This window comes from Pelodiscus sinensis, unplaced genomic scaffold (assembly GCF_049634645.1).
Source record: "Pelodiscus sinensis isolate JC-2024 unplaced genomic scaffold, ASM4963464v1 ctg107, whole genome shotgun sequence".
NCBI lineage: Eukaryota > Metazoa > Chordata > Testudines > Trionychidae > Pelodiscus > Pelodiscus sinensis.
In genome coordinates this window covers 174,249-190,656 of record NW_027465981.1, presented here as the reverse complement: position 1 = coordinate 190,656, position 16,408 = coordinate 174,249, and the positions used below count along the sequence as shown (strand labels likewise).

General features: G+C 49.2%; 1 protein-coding gene across 2 annotated transcripts in view; it reads right to left on the bottom strand.

The window, feature by feature from the left end:
- The window catches only part of LOC102455798 (dedicator of cytokinesis protein 2-like), a 336,752-nt gene that overhangs the window by 152,701 nt on the left and 167,643 nt on the right, over window positions 1-16,408 (bottom strand). For both annotated transcript variants that reach the window (XM_075917669.1, XM_075917670.1), the window contains exon 24: window positions 1,634-1,704. In XM_075917669.1, the coding sequence (XP_075773784.1) occupies window positions 1,634-1,704 (71 nt within the window). The remainder of the gene's footprint in view (window positions 1-1,633; window positions 1,705-16,408) is intronic.

Genomic DNA, 16,408 nt, shown 5'->3' with positions numbered 1-16,408 from the left:
TGGTTTGCCTGGTACTGAAATCCGGCTTACTGGCTTGTAATTGTTGGGATCATCTCTGGAGCCCTTTTAGAAAATGGCACCACATTCTCTAGGTATCTGGTACAGAAGCTTATTTAAAGGACAGGTTAAAACCACTGTTAATAATTCTGTACTTTGAGTTCCTTCAGAACTCTTGGGTGAATGTCATCTGGTCCTAGTGACTTGTTACTAGTTAATCAATTTGTTGCAAAACCTCTTTTAATGATTCCTCAATCTGAGACAATTCCTCAGATCTGTCACATAAAATGAATGGCTCGGGTTTGGGAATCTCCCTCATGTCCTCAGCCATGAAGATCGATACAAAGAATTCATTTAATTTTTCCACAATGGCCTTACCATCCTTGAGCACTCCTTTAGCATCTTGATTATCCAATGGCCCCACTGGTTGTTCAGCAGCTTCCTGCTTCTGATGGACTTACTTTTTGAGTTTTTGTCTGTGTGCGCTTCAAATTCTTTCTGGCCTTCCTAACTATATTTTTTACACTTTGTTTGCCAGAGTTTATGCTCCTTTCTATTTTCCTCACTCAAATGTAATTTCCACTTTGTAAAGTATGCCTTTGTGTCTCACTGCTTCTTTTACTTTGTTCAGCTACAGTGGCACTATTTCAGTTCCCTTATTACATTTTCTTCATTTGGGGCATACATTTGAGTCTCTATCATGGTGTCTTTGAAAAGTTTCCATTCAGCTTGCAGGGATCTTACTTTTGGCGCTGTACCCTTTAATTTCTGTTTGTACTAAAATGAGGTTAGTTAGTGCCCCTTCCTGAAACAAAACGCCACAGAGTGGAGCTGCTGTGGTGTCTTCCCCATCACAGGGATGTTACATTGAATTACATTATGATCATTATTACCACGTGGTAATACAGTTGGAGAATTGCCTCTCCCCTTGTGGGTTCCTGATCCAGCTGCTCCAAGAAGCAGTCAGTTAAGGTGTCAAGAAACTGTCTCTCTGCATCCCATCCTGAGGTGACATGGACCCAATCAATATGGGGACAGCTGAAATTCCCCATTATTACTGAGCTGTTTATTTTCATTGCCCCTCTAGTCTCCCTGAACATTTCACAGTCACTAGCACCATCCTAGCCGGGTGCGGAACAGTCTATCCCTACAGCGATATTCTTCTTATCGGAGCATGGAATTACTGTCCATAGAGGCTCCATGGAATACATTTGGTTCATCTAAGATTTTCACTTCATTTGATTCTTTCACGTATAGTGCCACTCCCCCAGCCCACGACATGGCCTGTCCTTTCGAAAGATTTTGTGTCCTAGTGTTACTGTGTCCCACAGAATGGATACAGGTTTCCATTCCCCACCCAGCAGAAAGTGCACAAGGCGGGCCCTTTCTGGGAGAATTGTCTGCCTCCACTGCCACCTTATTTCCTTTGCCCCGTTTCAGAATGATGTATGCTGTTCTAATTACATCGGGACGTGGTCCCCTCTGGACTCTCACTGCCCCAGACGTCACTGCAGGACGACTGGAAGTTGAAGCGGAGTGGCCTATAGAATGCCGTCTACAGACACACAGGCCTCACCTCAGAGCCTGAGCGACCTAGCCTGGTACTCTGGGTGAAAGAAGAGAAAAGTGTCCTTACCCCAGCACAGAGGAGTCAAAGATCCCAAACACGTCTTCCAGGATCGAAGGCAGGTACTTCAGAGCGGCTCCCTGGAAGCAGAGAGAGCGAAGCAGCTGAGGGCTGCACTTTGGTGACACGCGCGAGATGGCACAGCTACTAGCAATCTTATTGTGCCGAGTAACATTCATACTGTGCAAAGAGCCAGCATCAAGCCACAGCACCATGTGGACCCATTTAAAGGTCCCTTGAATTTCATCCTGACTCCAAACATGAGCCTGAGGCTGAAGCATAAGAAACACATCCCTGATTCAGCAGGCTTCATGTGAACAACCCACCAGGTGACTCCCAGAACGCTCACTCCCGAGGGAGACATCTGGCCAAGACCGCTTACTGTTCTTACATCAGCACGAATGGGAATCAGCCGAATTGACGGTGATACTTCAGACATGGGGCAGTTCAGGGCTGTCCTGTGGATTACTGGGAGGCTTGGTATGGGTCAGGCCCCCCCCCACTCACCATGGCAGCAGGAGCTAGAGCCACCAGCTCTGCTCTCTTGCCCAACTCCCAGCCCACTGCACTCCACCGCCACAGTGGCAAGTGGAGCGCCCCGGTGCCAGTCCGAGGTGTGGAGCGCCCGGTCCTACTGCTGGCTGGGAGAGGGCATCGGAGTGGAGCAGGCTCCTGGGTCACTCTCGCTGACGTGCTGAGCATGGGGGGACTGCTGCTGCTGCCCCCCTGTGCCAGGCCCCCTGGCAACCCCCAGACTCGTGACACTCAGGGGAAGGGGCGGAGAAGAGGCTGTGGGGTTGCCCCCAGCACTGCACCTGGGGCACCCAGGCCCAGCTAAGGACAGCCCTGATCACTGTGGACAGGAATACCCCATCAAGTCTTTACTCTGAAACAGAGGAAGAGATTTCATACAGAAATTTGGATTCTTCCTTGGATTTGTACAGGTGCACTAGCCCCAACAGAGACTCCAGGCTTTGGGGCTTCCACAGTACCGACTTGGTGCCACCATATTCCCAGATGGAACAAAGTTTTCATATATTCCATAATGGAGAGGCTGGGACTTCTCTCCTGAGCCGGGGTGAATGTCAGAAGAGCGGCCAGCCTGGATCAGACCAAATGTCCATCTAGCCTAGTGTCCTGTCGGCCAACAGTGGCCAATGCCCTTTTCAGATGTCCCCCAACAAACCTACACAGCAGCCAGAAAGTCGCTTTCCACCGTGAGACAGAATGTTTGTGTCTGCCCCGTTTCCTCACGATTTGTTAGAGGACAGTGGATCCTTCAATGAGTCTAGCATCATTTTTAGATCTATTTTGCAGTCTGAGTCGCTTCAGATTTTTTCCCCCATGGTTCCCTCAGCCATCCCATGTGTGTTCTCCAGACCTGAGCTGCAGCCAGTGTTTCAGCTTCCATCCAGCCTTCTCTGTGGGGTGTAACCGCCGCCAGCCTACACAGCCAGTGCTGGTGCACACGTCTGCAGCCTCCCAAGGTCACTAGTAAAGTTCTCCCCCGTCCAAGATTCTGACCTGCTGGCACGGCTTGGAGATCAACTGGCCCAGATTGGCAGCTGAGACGGCCTCATAGTGAGTGCCTGTGTCCTCATTCGGGGCCAAATACGTTCTCTTTTACTTCAGAGAGCAGCAGCCACTGCCCTTCCCTCCTACTGAAGCGTTGATTGTGGCTCTGGAACATCTGTTCCTGGAACTGTCTCTGTTAGGCCTGCTATTCTGCAGATTCCTAGATTCCAGTCCCAGAAGGGACCACTGTGTTCATCTAGTCTGACCTTCTGAGCACAGGCCAGAGCAGATCCTAGAGCAAATCAGAAACACCCAAGTCTTGATTTAAAAATCGTGTTATGGAGACTCCGTCACAACCCTTGGGGAATTGTTTCAAGGGTCACATTTCCAGGATGTTTAGCTTCAACTTGCAGCTTGGATTGTACTAAATCATAGAATCATAGGACTGGAAGGGACCTCAAGAGGTCATCGAGTCCAGCCCCCCGCCCTCAAGGCAGGACCAAGCTCCGTCTACACCATCCCTGACAGAGAAATCTTTCTCTTTCTCCCCACGCAGGCACATACAGCTGGTAATCATTCAGTAAGACTAGCTCGGGGTGGGCAAAAGGGCCTCCATGAGCCGGTTGATCTGGCCCACGGAGGCCCTGCTGCCAGTTAGGGCCTGGGGAGCTCCTGAAGCCTTCTCCGCTCTGCCCCAGCCTGCGAGCAACGTGCAGCGCTTCAATCACAGGGCAGGGAGGAGAGCGGAGAAGGCTCTGCACACTCCCCCGCTCCCAGGCCAATCAGGGCCTGGGGACAGAGGAGCTGCGTGAAGCTTCCTTCGCCCTGCCTCAGCCCTGCGAGAAGCCCACAGCACTTCAGAGGGCCACATGCTCCTGGCAGCATGGAAAGAGGCTTCCCGTGCTTCCCCACCCCCAGGCCCTGATTGGCCTGGGAGTGGGAAGGGGGGGGGGTATTCCAAGCCTCTTCCAGAGCATGGGTGCCTAGTGGGGGGGGGGCACTCAAAGGGAGTTCCTTATGGCACCATATGTGAAGAGGAAAGGAGGAGGATCCAGCAGTTAATCCAAATTAATTTCTCTGCTCTGCCAAAAGCTTCCTATAAGACCTTCGGGCAAGTCACTTAGGGTATGTCTACACTACCACCCTAGTTCGAACTAGCGGGGTAGTGTAGACATACCCACGAGGAGTAACGGTAGTTCGGATTAGGAAGCCTAGTCCGAACTACCTAGTCCGTGCCACGTGTAGCCGCGTGGCACGCAGTCTGCACTAGCGGACATTTAAAAATGGCAGCGCCCGGCTTTATGCAAATGAAGCCTGGGAAATTCAAATCCCGGGCTTCATTTGCAACTCCGGTTGCCTACATTACCCTCCTAGTTCAAACTAGGGTGGTAGTGTAGACATACCCTGAGTCTCTCATTCATTGGCTCTAAAATGAGGATAATAGGAATTTCCTACCTCAAAGAGGGGTGCTGAGGAAAGTACATTAAAGATTGTGAAGGGCTCAAATACAACAGTATTAGGCCACTATAGAGGCTACTACTGTAGCAAACTAGCCACACTCAACTGGCCAAATAGCCACATGTGGCTAGTGGCTAGTGTGTTGGACACCACGGATCTAGCTCTTTTCTGAACCCTGTTAAAGTAATGGGATACGCCTTCACAACATCCTGTTGCAGGGAGTTCCACAGGTTGACTGTGCGCTGAGTGACTTCTCTTTGTTTGTTTTAATCCTGCTACCTATTAATTTCATTTGGACTCCTAGTTCTTATGTTATAGGAACAAGTAAATAACTTTTCCTTATTCTCTTTCTCCACACCAGCCATGATTTGATAGACCTCTACCATTCCCCCCTTCGCCATGCCTTTTCCAAGCTGAAAAGTCCCAGTCTCAATCTCTCCTTATATGGAAGCCATTCCATACCTTTAATAATTTTTGTAGCCCTTTTCTGAACCTTTCCCACTTCCAATATATCTTTTTTTCAGATGAAGTGACCATTTCTGCAAACAGTATTCAAGATATGGGCATACCATGGATTTATATAGAGGTGATATGGTATTTTCTGTTTTATTATAGATCATCTTACCTGAAGAAGTGGGTTTTGCCCATGAAAGCTCATTGGGTATCTTATTTTGATACTATTGCAAAATAGCTTATTTCGTCATTTGGCCTTGTCTGCAAAGCACCAAATTTTGAAATAAAGTGCTATTCCGAAACGTCCCTAACTCCTCATAAAAAGAGGTTTACAGGGACATCAGAATAGCGAGCCTGAAGTAACGGGCTTGCTGTGAAGACGCGGGATAGCCATTCTGGGATACGCCACTATCCCGAAATAGTGTTGCAGTGTAGACGTACCCTAAGATGCCAAAGGATTACTCATTTCTTCTTTGCTACAAGGGTGATCTGTGGACTCCTATCCAGCTTCTCATCCTCTGTAACCCTCAGGTCCTTTTCTGCTGAACTGCTGCCTAGCCAGTCGGCCCCCAGCCTGTAACAGTGCTTGGGATTCTTCCAGCCCAAGGGCCCTTGTTGAACCTCATCACATTTCTTTTGGCCCAATCCTCTAATCTGTCCAGGTCACTCTGGACCCTCCCCCGCCCTCCAGTGTATCTACCTCTTCCCCTAGCTTAGTGTCATCGGCAAACTTGCTGAGGGTGCAACCCATCCCCTCATGCAGGTCATTAATAAAGATGTGGAACAAAACTGGCCCTAGAACCATTTCTTAGGGCATTCCGCTTGAAACCAACTGCGAACCAGACATTGAGCCATTGATCACTACCCGTTGGACCCAACAATCTAGCCAGTTTTCTACCCACCTTATCCTCCATTTATCCAATCTATACTTCCTTAACTTGCTGGCAAGAATATTGTGGGAGACCGTATCAAAAGCCTTGCTAAAGTCAAGGTCTATCACATCCACTGACTTTCCCATGTCCACAGAGCCAGTTACCTCATCATAGAAACTAATCAGATTGGTCAGGCACGACTTGCCCTTGGTGAATCCATGTTGACTATTCCTGATCACTTTCCCCTCTTCCAAGTGCTTCACAATGGATTCCTTGAGGTTCCCCTCCATGATTTTTCCGGTGACTGAAGTAAGCTGACTGGTCTGTAGTTCCTTAGATTGTTCTGTTCCCTTTTTTAAAGATGGGCACCACATTTGCCCTTTTCCAATCATCCGGGATCTCTCCCGATCTCCACGAGTTATGAAAGATAATGGCCAAAGCTCTGAAATAACATTTGCCAACTCCCTCAGTACCCTTGGATGCATCAAATCAGGACCCATGGATTTGTGCATGCCCAGCTTTTCTAAATAGTTCTTAACTTGTTCTTTCTCCACTGAGGCTGTGTCCAGACTCCATGCCTCCGTCGACGGAGGCATGTAGATTAGCCAGCTCGGAAGAGGGAAATGAAGCCGCGATTAAAATAATCGCGGCTTCATTTAAATTTAAATGGCTGCCCCGATCTGCCGATCAGCTGTTTGTCGGCAGATCGGGAGAGTCTGGACGCGATGCCCCGACAAAGAAGCCTTTCTTCATCGACACAGGTAAACCTGGTTTCACGAGGCTTACCTGTGTCGATGAAGAAAGGCTTCTTTGTCGGGGCATCGCGTCCAGACTCTCCCGATCTGCCGACAAACAGCTGATCGGCAGATCGGGGCAGCCATTTAAATTTAAATGAAGCCGCGATTATTTTAATCGCGGCTTCATTTCCCTCTTCCGAGCTGGCTAATCTACATGCCTCCGTCGACGGAGGCATGGAGTCTGGACACAGCCTGAGGGTTGCCCACCTCCTTCCCAACTATCTGGAGTTGTAGTAGTTGAGTAGTGTACCTGATGCTTGAGCTCTGTGACTTTGTCCTCACCCACAACTACTTCCAATTTGGGACAATTTATACCTTCATGTCAGTGGCACAGCTATGGGCACTGGCATGGCCCCACAATATGCCAGCGTTGTTGTGGCTGACATTCAACAATGATTCGTCAGCTCACATCCCCTAGCATCTATCCTTTGCTTTAGCTACATTGATGATCTTCATCACATGGGCCCGCGGGAAGGAGACCCCTGAAGATTTCTCAGGGATTTCAACGATTTCCACCTCACCATCATCCTTAGCCTGGACCAGTCCACATGACAGATCCATTTCCTTGATACCACAGTGCAAGTAAATGATGGCCATATTTCCATAACCTAATACTGGAAACCTACTGAGCTGTTATTCTTACCTACATGCCAGTCTAGACATGTCAAAATGCTATACAAGTAACATTGTCCTCACTTTACAGATTGAGAAACTAAAGCAAAGATTTGTCTGTCAGAAAGCGAGTGATTGACAGAATCTCCTGACTCCATGTTGGGTGCCGTATCCACGAAAACACAAGAACATAACATTCCACCTATTACTTTTCTAATTCATGAATTAGTCTTTTACTGGCTTCCTTATGAGCCTCTGAATTTTTCAAATGCACAATTTCTTCCATTTTTATCCTAAGGCACAGCCGTATTTGCCAGCAAAATGTAGCCACTGAATAACTAGTACATGCAGTAAAGCTTCCCATATTGGTGCAGCTTCCATCCAGGACACATCACATGATCCGTAGTTTACAGCCAGGCCCTAAAATACATCCGGATCTGCTCCAGTCCCACAAAGACAAACACCTACAGGATGTCTATCAGGCATTCTTAAATCTTAAATCCCCACCTGGGGAAGCTAAGAAACAGAGTGACAGAGCCAGACGAGTACCCAGGAATCTGCTTCAGGACAGACCCAACAAGGAAAATGACAGAACACCATTGGTCATCACCTACAGCCTATCCTAGAAAACAATCTCTCTCACAGGTCTTGGGGGACAGGTCAATCCTCGCCTACAGACAACTCCCTAATCTGAAGCAAATTATCTCCAGCAGCAAACCTCACAGCTCAGACACACTCACCCAGGAACCTACCCCTGCAACAAACCCTGTTGCCAACTCTGCCCACACATCTATACAAGCAATACCATCACAGGACGTAACCACATAACCACCAAACCAGGGGCTCATTGTGACGGCGCGTCAGGGAGTCCCCCGACCCTGCACCCCCCTCCACAGCAAGATGTGACTCCGTCAGTCAGAATAGGGAGGGTTTATTGCTTCTCAGAGATACAGCACAGCACGGGCTCAATGTGGACATAGGAGTCAGGGCAGGCAGCCTCAGACCTCTTGGGGGGGTTACACAGGCCCCTGAGCCCCCCAGGACTCGACTTAGTCTGTTCTCTTCAAGTTTTCCCAGCCGAGACCGCCCCCCTCTCTCAGCCACGGGTCACTCACTCCCCCCAGGTAGCCACACCCCTTCCTTTGTTCAAACTCCTTCCCCTGGCCAGGTGCGAAGTGCCTATGTGCCTGCCCTCAGGGACCAGCCAACCTGCTGGGCAGTGCACACAGACACACACAGTCTCTGCAGAGCAGCATAGGGCAGCAGGGGTCACACAGCACAATACGGCAACCAGTGACTACCAAACCAGAGTGGGCCTGGGGCAGCCCCCCACTATGTCTCACACACAGACACCCCCTCTAATGTGATATATGCCGTAAAGTGCCACCAACACACACACACACACACACACTCGCACACACACCCTCTAAGGTGATATATGCCGTAAAGTACCACCAACACACACACACACACTCACACCCCCCAATGTGATATATGCCGTAAAGTGCCACCAACACACACACACACTCATACCCCCCCAATGTGATATATGCCGTAAAGTGCCACCAACACACACACACACACACACCCCTCTAATGTGATATATGCCATAAAGTGCCACCAACACACACACACACACACACACACACACACACACACACACACACCCTCTAAGGTGATATATGCCGTAAAGTACCACCAACACACACACACATACACACTCACACCCCCCCAATGTGATATATGCCGTAAAGTACTACCAACACACACACACACACACACACACACACACACACACACACACCCTCTCTAAGGTGATATATGCCGTAAAGTGCCACCAACACACACACACACACACACACACACACCCTCTAAGGTGATATATGCCATAAAGTGCCACCAACACACACACACACACACACACACACCCTCTAATGTGATATATGCCGTAAAGTGCCACCAACACACACACACACACACACACACACACCCTCTAATGTGATATATGCCATAAAGTGCCACCAATGCTCCTCTGCCATGTATGCTGGCCAAACTGGACAGTCTGTACAGCAAAGGTTAAATGGACACAAGTCAGACATCAGAAACTGAAACACACAGAAACCTGTAGCGCAGGGGTGGGCAGTCTGCCCCGGAAGGGGCGGGGCCTAAACAGGAAGGGGAGGGGCTCCAACCCCAGACCATGATTGGTCTGGGGGCGGGGAGCCACTTTGCCTCCCCTTCCCACTAGGCACCCATGCCCTGGAAGAGGCTTGGCACACTCCTCCATGCCCAGACCAATCAGGGCCTGGAGGCTGGGGAGCATGGGAAGCCTCCTCCTGCCCTGCCAGGAGCATGTGGCACTTTGAGAGGACCTTCCCTCTTATCCTACGACCGCTTACACTGCTTACGAGCATTTTGTGAAGGGCCTTGTCAAAGGCTTTCTAGCATCTAAGGAAGCTACAATCACTGGATCCCCCTTGGCCACATGCTTGTGACCCTCTGAAAGAATTATTTCAGGGGAGTAACAGGAAAAGCTTTTTAAAAAACCAAATAGTCTAGTAGAACCTTAAATTCTTTAATTTTAATTAACTTTAATTCTTATGCAAATGGTAAGTGGCAAAAGAGCTAGAGAGCTGTGCGTCATCTGCACATTGCTGGAACTCGTGTCCTTGTTTTACCAGTTCTCCCACTGGCAGCACGTAGATATTGAACAGAATTGCAGAACGAACATTGTGGGACTCCACAGACGACAGTTGTGGGGGTAGAAATGCAGTTTCCACATCATTACTCTTTGGGTGCATGAGACCAGGAACAACTCAAATCATTTTCAGATGTTCCCCTGGACTGCAGCGACCTCTCTCAGGCAGTACAGCAGGTGCTATGGTTAATAGAATCAAATGAGATAAGAATTGATGTTGCTCTTTGTTCACTTAGTGCAGGAGATCATCTACCACTAACGCGGTTTCCATCCCAAGGGCTGGGTGGAAACTAGACTTTGTCAGATGCAGGATACAGTCTTCAAGTCATGGTGTCTCTAGAAGGCAGAATTGAGTTTCCCTTGGCTATCTAGTAGAGGGAGCTGTACCCATTTTCCTCTCCTCTGGGCTGGCTGCCAAGAAGGGGTTTGCCATACTCGCTCTCTTTTGGCGAGAACGCAGTGAGGGGAGTAGTTCCCTACCTCAATATTTCCTACTGAATATCAAAGCTCCAGCTGACGGATGAGAAACTGATTCTGGTTTCTACTCTCTAAGCTTCACAAAGTGTAAACAAGCCAATTTCATTTTTGTCTTGTCAGCGCCCGTCCTCAGACAAAGTTCCCCCCCAGGATGCTAATCACGAGCTGGGAGGCCTCTGACATGCACTGGAGTTTACAAAAATGGATCAGCATTCAGCAATATGTGCTGGGAGTGCTAGTTGCTGAAAGGATGTCCCCTGCTTGGACCTGCATGGAGCGTGCTGGCACTTGTGTTCTTGCAGGCAGAAAGGCTCCTCCATGTGGAGTGGGAGAGAACATTTGGGAGGGAGTGTGGCGTTGTGAGGGGGGCTGCATGCAGAGGGGGTACTCAGTGCTCACATGTTACTAGTTTAATGTGACAAGGGGAGAGGGGGCTTGTTTCAGAGAACAGCCCAGAACTGGAGCCCCGGCGTCTGGTGCTCTGGTGACCCCGGACCTGTTCAGAGGACACGCCCGGGTCCGTCCAGACGACAGACAAGGGGCTGCAGAGGGGAGACCCTGGTGACCAACCCAGCTGGTTCCAGTGAGGGGAGAACATTGGACGGGGAGGGAGGCGGAGAAGAGGGGCCCGGGCGACCCTCTTACCTGGAGAGAGACAATGGACAGGGGAGGGGCTGTGGCTGGGGTATTGGAGGCTCTGCTGGGAGACTGGGGCTGTTTTGGGGGACTGAGGGCAGGGCAGGCAGGACTCAGCTGGCTGTGGGGGAGACTGACGTGGGGCTGAGGGCCCAGGCCGACTGGCCTGAGGGATCCGTTGCTGTTCAAAGCTCAATAACCTTCCTGTTGGGTGCTGGCTGGGAGTCGCTCTGGTCTAGAGAACAGGGGGGCCAGAGGGACTCATGGCCGAGGCAAGAGAGGGACGTTACATTCAAAGACAGCGGAGGTGGAGACAGGCTGTGCAGAGAGCACTCTGACACAGGTAGGAGGCCAGACTTGTTTCGTGAATAGGCGCCGTCCTGGAGATGGAGGGTGGATTCCTCAGGCGAGAGGGGCCCTCCTGAGAGAGGGTCGCTGCACTGGAGGGGACTCCCTGAGAAGGGGCTGCCGCACTGGAGAGGGGGTCCTGCTCGAGGACGGCTGGGCCGTGACAGCAGTGCAGGCTGGGATGAGGAGGCCACTGACGTCCTTTGAGATGAGTGTCCCTGAGGTGCTCCACTCCAGTCAAGGTGCGTCCCTGGAACTTGGATCTGAGATTCTGACAGCAGTGCTCACCTGAGCCATTCATTGCTGAACTCACGTGTGCACAGTCTGGCTCCTCGGTTCCTTCTCCGCAACGAAGTGAGGGTCAGTTCCAAAGCAGAGGGAAGGGGGGTGGCTACTGGAGCACCCACATGGACGGTCATCTCAAAGAATGTCAGTTACTGCACAAGGTGAGTAACCGCCTCTTCTCCTCCAAGAGATGTCCCTGTGGGTGCCCCCACCAGGTGCCTGTAAAGCAGTGTCTCTTAGGATGGTAGGGGCTTCAGGTCAGGCAAAAAAGCTGCCAACAAGACAGCTCTGCCCATTGGCCTTGTAGCAGGGCATAGTGTTGTGTGAATGTGAGTTTTGACATGTGTGGCCACCTTACACGTCAGAGAGAGGGACATTACATTCAAAGACAGCGGAGGTGGAGACAGGCTGTGCAGAGAGCACTCTGACACAGGTAGGAGGCCAGACTTGTTTCGTGAATACCCTAACCTCCCCCTCCTCTCTCCACTGTGGAATATCAGAATTAATTTGGATTCCATTAGGAGTCTAGTTGTGAGTTGTGGAGCACTAGTACTGAGGCTCCTTTATTCTAAGCTGAAGTGCTGAAATCACTGTGTGCTGTGGGGTGCCTGGCGCTATACTGCGGTGGAGCTGAAATCACTGCTGCTGAGGGGAGCCTGGTGCTGAACTACTAGCAGAGCAGCTTGCAAGGGCCAACCAGCAAGCGGACTGCTGCCGGGGCGACCTGGCGGCCAGGTTTGCTGCTATACTGAGGCTCTGTGCTTGCCAGAGGGGAAGAATTGCCTCTTTGAGGCACCCAGAGGTATATGTAAGATTTCCCAGGTCACTGGGTGGGGGCTCTAGCCGGTTGTTGGGAGGAGACCCCTAGATACTGAACCCGGCCCTTGCTGCTGCTATTTACTCAGCTTGGCAGAAGGGTTACATATGTATGACCAGAAAAGGAGCTGGGCTGGACATGTAGCCAGACTCAGACACTGCTGATGGACAGACAGTGTGTATATTCCATTGGTATCCATGAGACATGAAAAGAACAAGAGGAAGGCCTCCAGGACGCTGGATGGATCCTTTATGGAGGATTCATGGACGGACGTGAATGAGAATCACGCATGGCGAGACTATCCACATTGATAAAATCACAGCTCTTCCAAGTATTCCTTGTAAGTTGTGATAGGAGATTGGGTAAAGAGAGCAGGAAGATGGGAGGTTTGGGTGAAGTGCATGTCAAGAATGGTGCTATTAGGATAATGTTTGATCTTTTGTACTACCTTGTTTAACAAGGGCACATGTGGGAAAGCCTACAGGAGAGAGTCGGTTCATGGGAGCACGAAGGAAGGCATCCTCTCGAGAGCGGGTTCCCAGATTTTTTCTCTGCTGTTGCAAATAGATTGTGTTAGGAACAGCCCCAGCATTAGAAAATGTTTGTAGGATGGTGCTGTCCATTACTCTAATGTGCTATAGGGTGTAATATCAGCTGAGCTTGTCTGTAGCAATGTTCTGAATGCCAAGTAGGTAAGGACCAAAGATCGGGATACCAGTTCCATAGCTGGATGGCCTCAGTGCCTAGACAGTGAGACTGAGCTCCCCTTTGTCTGTAGACATAAAAATGCATGTGACATCTGGACTGCATTGGAGACAACTTTCTGTTTCAGAAGGTTGAAAAAGCTACCAGAGGAGAAGCTGTTCTGGATTTGGTTTTAACAAATAGGGAGGAACTAGTTGAGAACTTGAAAGTGGAAGACAGTATAGGGGACAGTGATCACGAAATAATAGAGTTCATGATCTTAAGGAAAGGTAGAAGGGAGACCAGCACAATTGAGGTAATGGATTTCAGGAAGGCAGATTTTGATAAGCTCAGAGAACTTGTAGGTAAGGTCCCATGGGAAGCAAGACTGAAGGGAAAAACAACTGAGGAGAGTTGGAAGTATTTCAAAGGGACGTTGTTAAGGGCCCAAAAGCAAACAATTCCGCTGTGTAGGAAAGATAGAAAATATGGCAAAAGACCAGCTTGGCTTAACAAGGAGATCTTGCATGATCTCAAAATAAAAAAGGAGTCATATAAAAAATGGAAACTAGGACAACTAACAAAGGATAAATATAGGCAAGCAACACGGGAATGCAGGGGCAAGATTAGAAAGGCAAAGGCACAAAATGAGATCAAACTAGCTACAGGCATAAAGGGAAACAAGAAGACCTTTTATAAATACATTAAAAGCAAGAGGAAGACCAAGGACAGGGTAGGCCCACTGCTTAGTGAGGAGGGAGAAGCAGTAACAGGGAACTTGGAAATGGCGGAGATGCTCAATGACTTCTTTGTTTCGGTCTTCACCGAGAAGTCTGGAGGTGTGCCTAACGTAGTGAATACAAGCAGAGAGAGGGTAAGTTTAGAAGATAGGATACACAAAGAACAAGTTAAAAATCACTTAGGAAAGTTAGATGTCAGCAAGTCACCAGGTCCTGATGAAATGCATCCCAGGATACTCAAGGAGCTGATAGAGGAGGTATCTGAGCCTTTAGCTATGATCTTTGAAAAATCATGGCAGACAGGGGAGATTCCAGAAGACTGGAAAAGGGCAAATATTGTGCCCATCTATAAAAAGGGGAATAAGAACAACCCAGGAAACTACAGACCGGTCAGTTTAACGTCTGTCCCAGGGAAGATAATGGAGCAGGTAATTAAGGAAATCATATGCAAACACTTGGAAGGTAATAAAGTGATAGGGAATAGCCAGCATGGGTTTGTGAAGAACAAGTCATGCCAAACTAATCTGATAGCTTTCTTTGATAAGATAATGAGCCTTGTGGATAAGGGAGAAGCGGTGGATGTCATATACCTAGACTTTAGTAAGGCATTTGATACGGTCTCGCATGATATTCTTATCGATAAACTAGGCAAATATTACTTAGATAGGGCCACGATAAGGTGGGTGCATAATTGGCTGGATAACCGTAGTCAGAGAGTTGTTGTTAACGGTGCTAAATCCTGCTGGAAAGGGATAACAAGTGGAGTTCCTCAAGGGTCTGTTTTGGGACCCGTACTGTTCAATATCTTCATCAATGATGTAGATATTGGGATAGAGAGTACGCTTATTAAGTTTGCAGATGATACCAAACTGGATGGGGTTGCGACTTCTTTGGAGGATAGGGACATAATTCAAAATGACCTTAGCAAGTTAGAGAAATGGTCAGAGGTAAACAGGATGAGGTTTAATAAAGAGAAATGCAAAGTGCTCCACTTAGGAAGGAACAATCAGTTCCATACATACAAGATGGGAAGCGACTGTCTAGGAAGGAGCATGGCGGAAAGGGATCTAGGGGTCATAGTGGACCACAAGTTGAATATGAGTCAACAGTGTGATGCTGTTGCAAAAAAAGCAAATATGATTCTAGGTTGTATCAACAGGTGTGTTGTAAGCAAAACTCGTGAAGTCATTCTGCCGCTCTACTCTGCACTAGTTAGGCCTCAGCTGGAGTACTGTGTCCAGTTCTGGGTGCCACATTTCAAGAAAGATGTGGAGAAATTGGAAAGGGTACAGAGAAGAGCGACAAGAATGATTAAAGGTTTAGAGAACATGACCTATGAAGCCAGGCTTCATGAACTGGGCTTGTTTAGTTTGGAAAAAAAAGATCAAGGGGGGCCATGATAGCAGTTTTCAAATATCTAAAAGGGTGTCACAAGGAGGAAGGAGAAAATTTGTTCCTCTTGGTTTCTGAGGACAGGACAAGGAGTAATGGGCTTAAAGTGCAGCAGGGGAGGTTTAGATTGGACATTAGGAAAAAATTCCTAACTGTCAGGGTGGTCAAATATTGGAATAAATTGCCAAGGGAGGTGGTGGAATCTCCCTCTCTGGAGATATTTAAGAACAGGTTAGATAGACATCTGTCAGGGATGGTGTAGACGGAGCTTGGTCCTGCCTTGAGGGCAGGGGGCTGGACTCGATGACCTCTCGAGGTCCCTTCCAATCCTATTATTCTATGATTCTTTTTCTGTGTTAGAAAGTACATTGAGTAAAACCCTCTCCCTTGGAAAGCCATTGGCACTGGCTCTATTGCACCTATTTGTAGAAGGTGGAGGGTCCCAGAAGAGGGATGGGGAGGGAGGGTGGGTAGGAGGAAGAGCAATGAAGGGGATGGAATAACTGACTTCGATGAGCTCCAACGCCCATCGGTCTGTTGTTATTTGTGCCCGTTTGTGTAAAAAGTAATGGTTAACTGACTAGCCGAGTAGTCAATGGAATTTCCTGCTGGGGCTCTTGTACATTTCAAAGGGGGAATGCGGAACTCTGCGTGCAGCCTAAGGCCAGTGGGAAGTCCCGCTGACTCCTGGCTGCATGCAGCGTGCCAGCTCTAAAATGTACAGGAGTCCCCAGTGGGGGCTCTTGTGCATTTCAAAGTGGCAGCACAGACTGGAGCCCGGGGTCAGTGGGGGGACTCAGAGTCCCCCCACTGACCCTAGGTTCCATGCTGCATTGCCACTTTGAAATGCCACATGGAGCTGGGGTCAGCTGGGGACTCCCCAGCTCATCCTGGTTCCGCGGAAATGCCGCACTGGAGCCCAGGATCAGCTGAGGAGTCCCCAGCTGACTCCAGGCTCCACACACTCAGTACAGCTGATCCCAGGCTCAGCTGTGCGGCA